We start from the raw sequence: 16202 nt of genomic DNA on the forward strand, positions 1-16202 counted from the left end.
GAGTACCATCCCAGAGCTATCAAAAGTGCCTCATATGATAACCCTTTCACTCCTGGAATTATCCTTGTGAACTTCCTCTGAACCCTGTCCGATACCAGTACATCTTTTCTAAGATGAGTCCAAAACTGTTCATAATATTCAAGGTGAGGCCTCACCAGTGCCTTAAAGCCGCAGCATCACATCCCTGCTCTTGCATTCTAGACCTCTTGAAATGAATGCTAACATTGCATTTACTTTCCCCGCCACTGACTCCACCTGTAAGTTAACTTTTAGGGTGTTCTGCACAAGGCCTCCCAAGTCCCCTTGAGCTCAGATTTTTGGATTTTCTCCCATGCTTAGAAAAAAGTCTGCACCTTTATTTCTACTACCAAAGTGCATGACCATGCATTTTTCAACATTGTATTTCATTTGCCACACTCTTGCCCATTCTCCTAATCGTAAGTTCTTCTGCATCCTACCTGTTTCCTCAACACTGCCTGCCCCTCCACCAATCTTCATATCATCTGCATAATTGGTAAGAAAGCCATCTATTTATTCCATCATCTAATTCATTGATATACAGCATAAAAAGCTGTCCCAACACCGACCCCTGTGGAATACCACTAGTCACTGGCAGCCAACCAGAAAAGGATCCTTTTATTCCCACTCGCTGCCTCCTACCAATTAGCCAATGCTCTAACCATGCTAATAACTTTCCCGTAATGCCATGGGCTCTTAAGATGGTTATCCACCTTGTGTGGGACCTATCAATGTTCTTCTGAAAGACCAAATGTACAACATCCCCTCCATCCCCTTTATCTATCCAATGTATAATCTCAAAGAATTCCAACTGGTTTATCAGGCAAGGTTTTCCCTTAAGGAAACCATACTGACTTTGTCCTATCTTGTCCTCTGTCACCAAGTACTTCATAACCTCATCCTTAGCAATTGACTCCAACATCTTCCCAACCACTGAGGTCAGACTAACTGATCTATAATTTTCTTTCTGCTGCCTTCCTCCTTTCTTAATGAGTGGAGTGAGATTTGCAATTTTCCTACCCTCTGATACCATGCCAGAGAGTCCAATGATTTTTGAAAGATCATTACTAATGCCTGCACAATCTCTATCGCTACGTCTTTCAGAACCTGAGGGTGCAGTTCATCTGGTCCAGGTGACTTATGAATCCGTAGGTCTTTCAGCTTTTTGAGCACCTTCTCCCTTGTAATAGCAATCGTACTCACTTCACTTCTCTCTAGCCCTTCAACATCTGGCACACTGCTAGTGTCTTCCACAGTGAAGACTGATGCAAAATGCTCATTTAGTTCATTTGCTATCTACTTGTCCCCCATTATTATTTCTCTAGCCTCTTTTTTTAGCGGTCCTATATCCACTCTCATCTCCTTTTTAATTTTTACATACTTGAAAAAGCTTTTACTGTCCATTTTGGTACTTTTTGCTAGCTTACTTTCATATTTCGTCTTTTCCCTCCTAATGATTCTTTTAGTTGCTGTCTGTAGGGTTTTAAAACCTTCCCAATCCTCTGTCTTTGCACTAATTTTTGCTTTGTTATATTCTCTCTCATTTGCTTTTACATTAGCTTTCACTTCCCTTGTCAGCCACAGTTGTACTATTTTGCTATTAGAGTATTTCTTTGTTTTTGGAATACATCTATCCTGCACCTTCGTCTTTTTTCCTAGAAACTCAAGCCATTACTGCTCTGCTGTCATCCCTGCCAGCATCTCCTTCCAATTTACTTTGGCCAACTCCTCTCTCATACCACTGTAATTTCCTTTACTCCACTGAAACACTGCGACATCAGACCTTACTTTCTCCCTGTCAAATTTCAAGTGAACTCAGTCATGTGGTGATCACTGCCTGCTGAGGGTTCTTTAAACTTAAGCTTCCTAATCACCTCCGGTTTATTACATAACACCTAATCAGGTATAGCTCTAGTAGGCTCAACAACAAACTGCTCTAAAAAGCCATCTTGCAGGCATTCAACAATCTCATTCCCTTCTAACCTGATTTTCCCAATCAACCTGTATGTTGAAATCTCCCATGACCATCATAACAGTGCCCTTTTGACGTGCCTTTTCTATTTCCTGTTGTAATCTGTGGGCCACATCCCAGCTACTGTTGGGAGCCTGTATATAACTGCCATCAGGGTCCTTTTACCCTTGCAGTTTCTTAACTCACCCCACAAGGATTCATCATCTTCCGATCCTATGTCACATCTTTCTCCTGATTTGACGCTGTTTTTTTTTTAACCCCCTCTGTCGACCTTCCTATCCCTCCAATACAACATGTAACCTTGGACATTCAGCTCTCATCTACAACCATTCTTCACCCATGATTTAGTGATGGCCACAACATCATGCCTGACAGTCTGTAATATTGCACAAGATCATCCCCCTAATTTCTTATACTCCGTGGACTGAGATATAACATTTTTAATGCTGCATTTGCTACCCTTTTTGATTCTGCATCCCTAATGCACTGATACATGAATACTCACCCTGCTGGCTGCAATTATGTCCTGTCATCTGCCTGCCCTTCCTGGCATCTTATCTTTGCATTTTTACCATCCGTCCGATCCTGAGTCCCTTCACTCCGGTTCCCACCCCCTCTGCCAAATTAGTTTAATCCCACCCCAACAGCTCTAACAAACCTGCCCATGAGAATATTTGTTCCCCTAAGGTTCAGCTGCAACCCGTCACTTTTGAACAGGGCACACACCTCCCCCAGAAGAGATCCCAATGATCTCTTTTGCCAGAGTGGTGAATCTGTGGATTTCTTAGCCACAGGCAGCTGTGGAGACAAAGTCTTTCTGTATATTTAAGGCAAAGGTTGATAGATTCTTGATTGGTTGGGGCATGAAGGAATATGGGGAGAAGGCAGGAGATTCGGGCTGAGAGGAAAATTGAATCAGCCATAATGAAATTGCGGAGCAGATTTGATGGGCCAAATGGCCTAATCCTGCTCCTACATCTTATGGTCTTGTATGTATATTTTGTAATTTATAGTATTTTTAATGTATTGCAATGTACTGCTGCTGCAAAAAAGACATTTCATGGCTTATGGCACTGATATTAAGCTTGATTCTGATTCTGTGATGATTCTTGCACAGAATCTGGGAAGCCAAATACATGATTAAAAATAGCTGGTAAGGTCCCATTCTTCAGCTCCAGCTTATAAATGCAGAAGTAAAATTGAAATGCTGCTGAATAATCAGTTGTTCAGGCCGCAGTGGTGCAGATAGAAACAGTTAATTTAACATGTTGAGCATGAGTCATGTGTGGAAGTGGTAGTGAGAAAGTTAAAGACTTGAGTTGATCATCGGTTTTAGAGAGTGGTAAGAAATGATAACAACCAGCAACAACAAAACGCAACCTGTTCCACTTCATTACCAAACTGCTTTGCTAAAAATTAAAAACATTCAACACGTCATCTTCTCTTGGCCGGGACCAATATCATACATCATTCAGATTGTTTTGAACTCCACCCTATCACAAACATAGCTTTTGCTCCCTTCCCACCCAGTAATTTAAAGCACAATCATTTTCTAACTTAGTTCGGATGAAATATCTTCGACCTGAAACATTAACTCTATTTCTCTCTCCACCAATGTTGCCTCACCTGCTGAGTGTTTCCAAAGGTGATATAAAGTTTATTCTGTGATTATTATTTATGGGTTAATTAGTTAATGAGCTTTCAGAATATGCATAATAAATGGAGATCCAAGCTGGATGCTGTCAGTTCTTAAAATCCATTTGCAACATTTTGTGGTGAGCTGTGATATGAAGAAATAACTGAGTATTATGTTTATGGTAATGGAATGTTTGGAGAAAATAAACATTGACATTCACAACCTCATCTCAAAAGTGCAAAAAGTGCTCAACTGAATTTTGATAGTTGTGAAGTTCTAGGATTTATATTGGTTGTGAATATGCTTTGCTTATGCTGTGGGATGACCAGAGCTACTAATCATTGCAGTGTATGTCTTTTAGTTAAATAGAATTTAAGGGATTAATTTGGCTTTTCTTTTCAGGCACAGCAAGCAGAGGAGGTACCACTATTACCAGGAGAAGATATTAAAAGTACAGGTAAGATGACATATGCTGTAATTTTTGTCTAAAGCAAATCTACTTGCTGTAAGTGATTACAATGTCCTTAACTCCATATATATCAATGCAAGAAATATCGTAGGAAAGGCAGATGAGCACAGGGCATGGATCAACACATGGAATTATGAGTGAAACTTGGTTGCAGGAGGAGCAGGACTGGCAGGTCAATATTCCAGGGTTCAGTTGTTTTAGACAGAGTGGGAGGGATTAATGGAGGAGGAGTGGTGTTACTAGCCAAGGAAAATCTCAGGGCAGTGCTCAGTCAGGACAGACTGGAGAAGTCACCTGTGAGGCATTATGGGTGGAACTGAGTCATAAGAAAGGTATGACCACATTAATAGGGCTATGTTACAGACTACCCAACAGTCTGAGGGATTTAGAGGAACAAATTTGTAGAGGGATAACGAACTGTTGCAAGAAGCATAATGTTATAGTAGGTGACTTTAACTTTCCACACATTGACTGGGAATTCCATACTGTAAAAGGATTACTGTAGATGAGAGTGAGTTTGTCAAATGTGTTCAGGAAAGTTTCTTTCATCAGTACATGAAAGTCCCAGTGATCTGCTTTTAAGGAATGAGACAGGGCAGGTGACAAAAGTTTGTGTAGATGAATATTTTGAAACTAAAGGAGGTGCACAATAGGTATAGGTGGGTAGGAACAAATGAGATGCTTATGGAGTATAAGAAATGAAAGAGAACACTTGAGAAATAAATCAGGAGGACTAAAAGAAGGCATGAAGTTGCCTTAGCAGACAAGGTGAAGAAGAATCCTAAGGGATTCTAGAGATGTGTTAAGAGCAAAAGCATTTCAAGGGACTATATTGGTCCTCTCGAAGATCAGAATGGTAATCCATGTGTGGAGCCAAATAAATGGGGGAGATCTTAAATGCATTTTTTTTGCATCTGTATTTAGGAGATGGGTACAAACTATAGAAGAAAGGCAAAAAGGCATCAACTTCATGGATTCTATACAGGTTACAAAGGACAAGGTGTTTGCTGTTTTGAGGCAAAGTAGGATGGATAAATCCCCAGGGCCTGACAAGATGTTCCCTCGGACCCTGTGGGAGGCAAGTGCAAAAATCGCCGGTGTCTGAGCAGAGATATTTAAATTATCCTTAACAACAGGTGAGGTGCCGAAGGATTGAAGGATAGCCACTGTGATTCTCTAAAAATAATAAAAAATTATAGGCTGGTGAGCCTGACATCAGTAGTGAGAAAGTTATTGGAAGGTATTCTAAGGGACCGGATATATGAGTATAGTCATGGACTGATTAAGGATAGTCAGCATGGCTCTGTACATGTAGGTAGCATCAGTAGGACAAACCAGGGTCGGTCTTTCACAGTGATCGTTGTGGCATTGAGTGCAGTAGGACAAAAGTATCAGGGAATGCAGGTCCCTAATTCCTGGAAAGTGATGTCACAGGTTGATAGGGTCGTAAAGAAAGCTTTAGGCACATTGGCCTTCATAAGTCAATGTATTGAGTACAGGAAAGGGGTTGTTATGTTGTAGAAAACATTGGTGAAGCTAATTTGGAGAATTGTGTGCAGCTTTGGTCACCTACCTACGTGAAAGATGTAAATAAGGTTGGAAGAGTACAGAGAAAATTATAAGGATATTGCTGAGTCTGGAGGGCCTGAGTTATAGTGCCTATTAAAAAGTATTCTCTCGCCCCCCCCCCCCCCCAGAAATTCTCATGTTTTATTGCTTTACAACATTGAATCACGGTGGATTTAATTTGGCTTTTTTGATACTGATCAGCAGAAAAACACTGGTGTGAAAGTGAAAGCAGATCTCTGTAAAGTGATCTAAATTGATTACAAATATAAAACACAAAATAATTGATTGCCTAAATATTCACCCACCCCCTCCTAGATGTGACATACCAAATAATCAATGGTGCAGCCAATTGGTTTTAGAAGTCACATAATTATTTAAGGTGTCCTAGCTATATATAAACCTGCATGCATTCAAGGTGTTTCAATTGATTGTAGTACAAATACACCTCTGTCTGGAAGGTCCAACTGCAGGTGAATCAGTATCCTGGCAAAATCTACATCACAAAGACAAAAGAACACTCCAAGCAACTTTGCAGAAAGGTTATTGAAAAGCACAGGTCAGGAGATGGATGTAACAAAATTTCCAAGTCACTGAATATCTCTTGGAGTACAGTTAAGTCAATCATCAATAAATGGAAAGAACATGGCGCAGATGTAAATCTACCTAGAGCAGGTCATCCTCAAAATCTGAGTGACCGTGCAAGAAGGGGACTCGTGAGGGAGGCCACCAAGAGACCTATGACAACTCTGGAGGAGTTACAGGCTTCAGTGGCTGAGATGGGAGAAACTGCATGTACAACAATTGTTTCCCAGGTGCTTCACCAGCCTCAGCCAGAAGGCAGGTGGGAGACTCTGAAGTCAGCTGGAAGAAGGTTCTATGGTCTGATGAAACCAAAATTAAGCTCTTTGGCCATGAGATTAAACACTCTGTTTGGTGTAAGTCAAATACCGCACATACTCAAAAACACACCATCCCTACTGTGAAGCATGGTGGTGGCTGCATCATGATGTGGGGATGTTTCACTGCAGCAGGCCCTGGAAGACTTGTGAAGGTAGAGGGTAAAATGAGTACAGCAAAATACAGGGAAATCCTGGAGGAAAACCCGATGCAGTCTGCAAGAGAACTGCAACTTGGGAGAAGATTTGTTTTCCAGCAAGACAATTATCCCAAGCATAAAGACACAGCTACACAGGAATGCCTTAAAAACAACAAAGTTAATGACCTGGAGTGGTTAAGTCAGAGTCCAGACCTCAATCCAATTGAGAATTTGTGGTTGGACTTGAAAAGGGCTGTTCTATCATGATCCCCATACAATCTGACAGTGCTTGAGCTGTTTTGTAAAGAAGAATGGGGGAAAGTTGCTGTGTCCTGATGGACAAAGCTGATAGAGACCTATCCACACAAAATCAAGGCTGTAATTGCTGTCAAAGGTGTATCTACTAAATACTGACTTGAAGGGGGTGAGTAATTTTGCAGTCAATTATTTTGTGTTGTATATTTGTATTTATTTGAGATCACTTTGTAGAGATCTGTTTTCACTTTGACACGGGAGTCTTTTTCTGTTGATCAGTGTCAATAAACTCAAATTAAACCTGCTGTGATTCAATATTGTAAAACAATAAAACATGAAAACTTCCAAGAGGGGTTAATACTTTTTATACGGACTGTATATGGAAAGATTTAATAGGTTGAGACTTTACTCCTTGGAACATAAAAGATTGAGAGAAGGTTTGATAGAGGTATACACAAGTGTAACGTTCCGTTATTTTGGCTCGTGTATGTCTAGGGGAAATCCCGCCCAGCACCTGCTTCAGCAGTCCCCTCAGGGTCAATCGTCGCCCGAATCAATCACAAACATCAATCATCAGCCAGCACACCCAGTAAATTTTAACACATACACTTTATAGATATTACTAATTCTAGGGCATTAATATACATGTGATACAGAGAGGAAAGTAATGAAAAAAAAAGGCGCCAACACTTATTCAAAGTCCAAGTTCTTCGCGCGCTACCGTTGGAGCTCAAGTTCGACGTCAGACGACCACCCGAATTCCGTCGACCCACGGCTCGGGACCACCCGAAGTGATCGACCGGAGCCTCTCCGCACGTCCGCCGTCCTCCTCGTCTCTCCTCCCGACCCCCCGCCAAAACTCAGTCCACAGTCATATCATACAGCATGGCATCCGAAAACAAAACGATACATAACCACCCATTGGCTAATAGCACCCTCTTATCACCCTCTAAACCACAATAAACTGCTAGCGCAAACTCTCTGCAGCGTTAAAACACAACAAAGCCGCATTCCACAGATTAACATAACAAAAATCGCCATTTTAAATGTAACAAAAGAAAGACCCCGTACACTCTCCCCCCACCTAAAAAAAAGTCATGCCCTCATGACGTTAACAGAATTCACTAGTACTCCTTGTAAAACACAAAACCCAACCCAGGTGCATAAAGCAGTGACATAACTTTGCAGGGCAGTAGAGATTACACCCTGCTCTCCCGGCGCTATATAAGTGAGTCTTTCCGGGGGATGCCTACTCCTCTGAGGCCTCAGGACTTCCTCTGTGGACTCTCCCTGTTCAGACACCCCAGGTGACCCCTCGAGCCGATCTGTCGGACCTTCCCCTTCACCGGGATCCCTCTGCCCCGGTGAGCCCTCTGGCTCGGGTTCTGCCTCCACCCTCTCCTCCCCCAATGCCGGCTGTAATACAGGCGGCTCTGCAACACCCTCCCTCGGTCCCCCTGACTCAGTGATGGAAGGGCCAAGAGTCTCTTCTCCTGGCACCGGGGAATCAGCGAACGGAAGCAGGTACCACACGTCCGAATCATCATCTTCCGATGACGTATCCCTTCTCGAGGTGGGGACCGGCCCCGTTTTCTTTGCAGCGGCCTCTTCCCGCGCCCCGCGCCCTCGCAGAGTCCTCGTACTAGGAGTAAACTCCCATTCGGACTCTAGGTCCATCTTCACCTCTCGACCCAGAGGCAACAGGTGGTTCCGATGGAGTACCTTGACAGGCCCCTGCCCGCCCTCAGGTCTCACCCGGTAAACCGGGAGATTCGGCATCTGACTCTCCACCACATATGGGGTGGCTGCCCAACGGTCCGCCAACTTGTGCTTACCCTGTAGTCCTAAATTCCGGATGAGGACTCGGTCTCCCGGCAATAGCTGGACGAACTTTACCTTCTGATCATACCTCCTTTTATTCCGCTGGTTCTGCTTGGTGGCTGCCGCCTCAGCCAACTCGTACGCCCTTTTCAACTCTCTCCTCATATCGGACACGTACTTCAGACATGGCTTCGAAGGTATTTCCCCCGCTTCAGTCCCAAAACACAGATCAATGGGCAACCTCGCTTCCCGTCCGAACATCAGATAGTAGGGCGAGTACCCCGTAGCATCATTGCGAGTACAATTGTAACAATGAACCAAATGGGCGATGTGCTGACTCCACTTACTCTTCCGTCCAATCTCCAAGGTGCCGAGCATGTCCAGCAGGGTCCGGTTAAACCTCTCGGGCTGAGGATCACCCTGAGGGTGATAGGGGGTGGTTCTGGACTTTTCAACCCCAAGCATATCCAGCAATTCATGGATAAGCCTGCTCTCGAAGTCCCGTCCCTGATCACTGTGGATCCGCCGGGGAAGGCCATAATGAACAAAGTACTTCTCCCATAACACCTTCGCCACTGTAGTCGCTTTCTGATCCTTAGTAGGAAAAGCCTGCGCATATCTAGTGTAGTGATCCGTGAGGACCAAAACATTCGCGGTATTGCTGGTGTCCGGCTCAATAGACAGGAAATCCATACACACCAGGTCCATGGGTCCTGCACTCTGCAAGTGGGATAACGGAGCCGCCTGCGCAGGCAAGGTCTTCCTCCTGACGCAACGGCTACAGGTCTTACAGTATTCTTCCACCTCCCCCCTCATCCGGGGCCAGTAAAACCGGTCCTTGACTAATCCATAGGTCTTCTCTACCCCTAAGTGCCCGGAATCATCATGTAGAGCCTGAAGCACAGCCTTTCGATACTTCTCGGGCATGACCAGCTGCCAGCGCCGGGGGTGGTCCGGAGGCGAAGTGACTCGGTACAGGACGTGGTTCTTCAGCTTCAACCGGGGCCACTCCTTCAGTAGTAGAGGAACGGAGGCATGTTTCGCCTTCTCCACCTGCCCCATATCACCCTGGCTAACCGCGTACCAGATAGTGCCAAGGCTTGGGTCATCACGCTGAGCCGCCTGTACTTCCTGGTGACTCAACTCCGGCAGCTGCCGGTTCCTCAGAGCAGTCACATTACAGTAACCAGTGGGCAGCGCGTCACCGTCAGCCCCCAGTTGATCTACTGCCCGATCCGTTCCCATCTGTGCTCCTACTTCCCCGTCGCTCCCAACTTGACACATGGCCTTTACTCCCTGGGCAGGGACACTCTTCCACTCCTCGGCCGTGCCCGACTCGTCGTGCGCCCGACGAGACAGGGCATCTGCATCGATGTTCCGACTCCCCGGGCGGTACTTCAGGCTGAACTCATAGGCAGACAAGGCTGCTACCCACCGGTGCCCAGTAGCGTCCAGCTTCGCCGAAGTCAGGATATAAGTGAGGGGGTTGTTATCAGTTCTCACTTCAAACTGGGCCCCGTATAGGTAGTCACTCAACTTGTCTACCACCGCCCATTTCAATGCCAAGAACTCCAGCTTGTGAGTGGGATAGTTTCTCTCAGATGGCGACAAGCTCCGACTGACAAACGCCACTGGCCTCAATCCGTTTCCCTGTTCCTGGTACAGAACAGCCCCAAGACCCTCGTGACTGGCATCAGTGTGTAGAACATACGGCTTCCGGGGATCAGCAAAAGCCAACACTGGGGCCTGTGTCAGCGCCCTTTTTAGAGATTGGAACGCCTCCTCACATTGAGCATCCCACCTCACTCCAAAAGGCTCCCCCGGGTTCAAGTATCCTCCTACCTCCGACCCTCGGTCTCCCTTCCTCCTCCTCCCCCCCATAGGTGGATAGCCACACAACAGCTGGTTCAATGGATGACTCATTTTCGCATATCCTTTCACGAATCGCCGGTAATATCCGCAAAACCCCAAAAACGAGCGTAAGGCGCTCACCTTCTGAGGTCTCGGCCAGGTGGTGACTGCGGCTATCTTATCCGGATCGGTGGCCACTCCATTTCGCGAGATTATGTGCCCAACATAACTGACTGACGTCTTACAGAACTGGCATTTATCCAGGGAAAGTTTTAACCCTTCCTCTTTCAGCCGACTCAGCACCTTCAGCAGCCGCTCCTCATGTTCCTCCAACGTAGATCCGAACACTATCAGGTCGTCCAGGTACACCAATACCTCCAGCAGGTTCATGTCCCCCACTGTCCGCTCCATGAGCCGCTGAAAGGTGGCTGGGGCCCCCGAGATACCTTGGGGCATTCGTTCGAACTGGAAAAACCCCAGGGGACAGATAAAGGCTGTCTTCTCCTTATCAGTCTCGCTCATCGGAATCTGGTAATACCCACTCCGCAAATCCAATACACTGAACCACTGTGCACCACTTAGACAGGCCAATGCATCTTCCACCCTCGGGACCGTATATTGGTCGGGAACAGTGCGGCGGTTCAGGGTCCTATAGTCCACGCACATGCGTACCTTCCCATTTTTCTTCCTTGCCACCACTATGGGGGACGCATATGGGCTTCGGGCCTCCGCAATAATCCCGGCATCTTTCAACTGCCGCAAGTGCTGCCGCACATCCTCCACATCTGCTGGGGCCAACCGCCGCGACCTCTCCCTAAACGGGGTGTCATTTGTTACCCGAATGGTGTGCCGAGTGCTCTTGGAAAACCCTACATCAAACTCGCCCTGAGAAAAGACATCCCCTAACTTCAGCATCTTCTCCACCAGCCTGCTCTTATACGCCGGCGGTACAGGGGAGTTTTCAAAATTAAAGGCCTCCTCGGTCAGCCGCCCCCCGTCTCCCAATAGTTCTCTTCCAGTGGGCTTCACAGGGGCGCTGGACATCACCGTCACCGGGAACAAGTGCGCGAGGGGCATCCCGCGCTTAAAGGTGATCTCCCTCTCCGTTATGTTCCGTATCATCACCCCCATCCGCCGTGCCTGTACAGCTGAGGGCCTCTGCAATTCAGGTCTCACCAGCGCCCCAGCCGGGAACCAGAACTCCCTTTCCAGGTCGTCGGGGGCGTCTACTAGCAGGGCCTCTCCCGGCGGCAATCCGGGGAATCTGGGGGTTCCCATCACTAATGCCGCCTCCCCTGGCTGTATCACCTTAGGCCTCGCCTGAGTGCACCACACCGTCCCTCGTTTGCACTCCGGGTCCAGCCCCTGGGGGTCACTCACTCCTTCGTACACTCCTCGGAACACGGGGTGTACCGAGAGGGTCTCCAAAAAGTTCTCCCCCCCCTTCTTCTTACAGGCTCCCAAGAGCCGTCGCACCAGAGGGGAGTTAGTCCCCACCAACAGGGCAGCACCACCGGTCTCCACCGGATCCGGACAAACCAACACCAGCGTCTCAAAGGCTTCCGATACTCCCACATCTCCCTCTGAAAATTCCACTCTCACTGACAAGTATCCATCGTACGGGTAATCACCATCACTTATGCCCCAAATCTCCAATGCGTTAAACGGAGTTACTGCCAAATGCTTCAGATATTGGTTGTAGAACGACCGGTACAGTAAGGTAACCTGCGACCCGGTGTCAAGGATGGCTTTCGCAAAGATCCCCTCTATCCGTAGGGACACGCTGGAACGGGGTCCCACCAGCCCATCAGGAATTTGGGCTTGTTTGTTCCGGGGTTCCATAGGGGTTTTCTGGGAACGTGTTCCTCCCGAGACTCCAGTCCGTTCCCTCACTGAGCCTCTCTTAAGTTTCCCGACACCTCTCCCTTCTTGGTGGCCTGGGGGCCCTCCCCCCTCGGCGCATTTCGTCTCTCACAATCCTTCCGTAAGTGGCCAGCTTCCCCACAGTGGTAGCACGCCCCCGGCCACTCACATTCCCGGCGGAAATGCCCCTCTCTCCCACAGTTATAGCACCCACTACTCGCCGCCTCTCTCCTCCCGATACGGGCCCCCGAGGACCCCTTGGATTTCTCTGGTCTCATCCCGGCTACCACCTCCTGAACCGCTGAAAACCGTCCCTGAGGGTCCGAGCCCCCTGGTCGGCCCAAAGCACACTCCTCGGCCCGTACCTCTCGGATCAGCTGTCCGAATGATGGAGGGGAGCTCTGCTTAAATGACTGCCGTACACTCCAAGCCACCCTGTCATCCTCCCGGGAACCGCTACATATCTGGCTCATCCTTAACTCCGCCACATCGTCCTCCCTCACTATACCTCGTCGCAGCAACCCCGTAAGCTTTCCTTCCAGCCTGAAAGCATAGTCGGAGAGCTTTTCCCCTCTTCTCTGCCCCATCCGTTGAAACTCTGCTAAATGCCGCCAGGGATCCCCTGACAGTCCAAACACTTCCTCCAAAGCGTCTAAACACTCCGATAGGGAAGCCAAGGGGCGTGCCGCTCTCAGATCGCGGACCACCCGGGCTGCCCCGCCCCTTAAGCTTTCCACCAATCGCTGTCTCTTTTCCTCATCCGAAACTGGCCACACCTCTAACAATTGGGATGTATCTTCAACCCAGGTCTCATAGTCATCCTCCCCTTCCGGGGTGGGCTTGGCTCCCGAGAAAATTCTCAGCTTCGGGCGGTGCACCTCAACCCTTCTCGCCAGGGAGATAATGGCAGCCGTTAACTCGGCAGTCTCCTCAAGCCCATGGGGGCGAGGCCTGGCCAAACCTTCCCACTCCGCACCTCTACCTCTTGCTACGGGCACCCGGCCGGGGGCCTCAACTAGCTCCTCCGGCACCTCCTCACTTGCGTCCTCGGGGGGGGTATGGAGACCCCACGGCCCCGCCTCCCCCTGGACATGGACTGTCGCGGGTAATTCTAAAGCCATGACGTCGGCACTCGCCCGCACCAACATCCAGCAAGCCTCCAGTTCTTTCCCACCCCTTCTAGCTACAAGTTCTACCTGCCCGATACCTTTAATCAAACTCAACCCTCGCACCAGTACCTCTGCCGGAATGCGATAATCGACCCCGCTTACCACACACGCATGATTCACCGGTACCTCCTCCATTTCACACCAACTTACAATCTTATCTCGCTCCATCTTCACACCACTTACCGCAACCACAAGTACAACTTTCCCGAAAAAAAAATCCAAATCCCTGACGGTAGCCCCCACTTGTAACGTTCCGTTATTTTGGCTCGTGTATGTCTAGGGGAAATCCCGCCCAGCACCTGCTTCAGCAGTCCCCTCAGGGTCAATCGTCGCCCGAATCAATCACAAACATCAATCATCAGCCAGCACACCCAGTAAATTTTAACACATACACTTTATAGATATTACTAATTCTAGGGCATTAATATACATGTGATACAGAGAGGAAAGTAATGAAAAAAAAAGGCGCCAACACTTATTCAAAGTCCAAGTTCTTCGCGCGCTACCGTTGGAGCTCAAGTTCGACGTCGGACGACCACCCGAATTCCGTCGACCCACGGCTCGGGACCACCCGAAGTGATCGACCGGAGCCTCTCCGCACGTCCGCCGTCCTCCTCGTCTCTCCTCCCGACCCCCCGCCAAAACTCAGTCCACAGTCATATCATACAGCATGGCATCCGAAAACAAAACGATACATAACCACCCATTGGCTAATAGCACCCTCTTATCACCCTCTAAACCACAATAAACTGCTAGCGCAAACTCTCTGCAGCGTTAAAACACAACAAAGCCGCATTCCACAGATTAACATAACAAAAATCGCCATTTTAAATGTAACAAAAGAAAGACCCCGTACACAAGTATGAGGGGATTATTTATTATATAAATGCAACTAGGCTTTTTCCATTGAATTTGGGTGGAACTACAACTAGAGGTTATGGGTTAAGGGTGAAAGGTAAAAAATGTAAGGGGAACCTGAGGGGAAAATTCTTCACTCTGAGGGTTGTGGGAGTGTGAAATGAGCTGCCAGTACAAGTGGTGCATGCCAGCTAATTTCAACTTTAAGGGTAGTTTGGATAAGTACATGGTGCAGGTTAGTTGGCAATTTGAATGGCTTGGTTGGACTGGATAGGCCAAAGGGCCTGTTTCTGTGGTGGTTTGTGTATTTCAGAAACTGCTGGGATTTTCATGCACAGCAATCTCCACAGTTTACACTGAATAGTAAAAAACAAAATAACATCCAGCGAGTGGCAGTTCTGTGGGCAAAAACGCCTTGTTAATAAGAGAGGTCCGAGAGAATGGCCAGACTGGTTCAAAATGGCAGGAAAGCAACAAGTAACTCAAATAACCACATTATAAAAGTGGTGAGGGGAAGAGCATCACTAATTGTACCACAGGTGAACCTTGAAGTGGATGGGCTACAGCATCAGAAATGCAAAAAAGTACACTGTTACACGGGTGTTACGCTGGTTGGCAATCATTGGTGAGCGGTGTGCCGCAGGAGTCGGTGCTGGGCCCATAACTGTTAACGATATACATTAACGATCTCGAAGAGGGGGCCGAGTGTAGTGTATGATACTAAATTGAGTGGAAAAGCAAATTGTGCAGAAGATACAGAGAGTCTGCCGAGAGATATAGATAGGTTAAGTGAGTGGGCAAGGGTCTGGCAGTGGAGTACAATGTTGGTCATCCACTTCGGAAGGAAAAATGAAAGAGCAGGTTATTTAAATGGTAAAAAAATTGCTGCATGCTTCTGAGGGACTTGGGAGAGCTTCTGCATGAATCACAAAAGGTTGGTTTGTAGGTGCAGCTGACTATCAAGAAGTCAAATGGATTGTTGGCCTTCATTGGTGGAGCAATTGAATTTAAGAGCAGGGAGTTTATGCTGCAACTGTACAGGGTACCGGTAAGGCCACACCTGGAGTACTCTGTGCGATTCTGGTCTCCTTACTTGAAAAAGGATACACTGGCTTTGGGGGCATTGCAGGGGAGGTTCATCAGGTTGACTCCAGAGATGAGGGGGTTAGACTGTGAGGAGAGATTGAGTCACCTGGGACTCTACTCGCTGGAATTCAGAAGAGCAAGAGGCAATCTTATGGAAACATATAAAATTATGAAAGTGATAGATAAGATGGAGGCAGGAAAGTTGTTTCCACCGATGGGTGAGACTAGAACTAGGAGACATAGCCTCAAGATTCGGGGGAGTAGATTTAGGACGGAGATGAGGAAGAACTGCTTTTCCCACTGTAGTGAATCTGTGGAACTCTCTGCCTAATGAAGCAGTGCAGGCTCCCTCAGTAAATATATTTAAGAGAAGGTTGGATAGTTTTTGATTAGGGGAATTAAGGGTTATGGGGAAAAGCCAAGGAGGTGGAGATGAGTCCATGGCCAGATGAGCCGTGATCTTATTGAATGGCTAACCAGGCTTGATGGGCCAGATGGCCTACTCCTGCTCCTATTTCTTATATTCTTATGTAGCCATTTTATTAGACACAGAAGGTATCTAATAAAGTGGCCACTGAGTGTATTTTCTCATTATTATT

General features: G+C 47.3%; 1 protein-coding gene across 1 annotated transcript in view; it reads left to right on the top strand.

Moving 5' to 3' along the window:
* The window catches only part of mtm1 (myotubularin 1), a 154167-nt gene that overhangs the window by 24890 nt on the left and 113075 nt on the right, over positions 1 to 16202 (top strand). The window contains exon 3 of the mRNA XM_072271003.1: positions 4029 to 4083. Coding sequence (XP_072127104.1) covers positions 4029 to 4083 — 55 coding nt within the window. The remainder of the gene's footprint in view (positions 1 to 4028; positions 4084 to 16202) is intronic.

The sequence above is a fragment of the Mobula birostris genome, chromosome 10, assembly GCF_030028105.1.
Source record: "Mobula birostris isolate sMobBir1 chromosome 10, sMobBir1.hap1, whole genome shotgun sequence".
NCBI lineage: Eukaryota > Metazoa > Chordata > Chondrichthyes > Myliobatiformes > Myliobatidae > Mobula > Mobula birostris.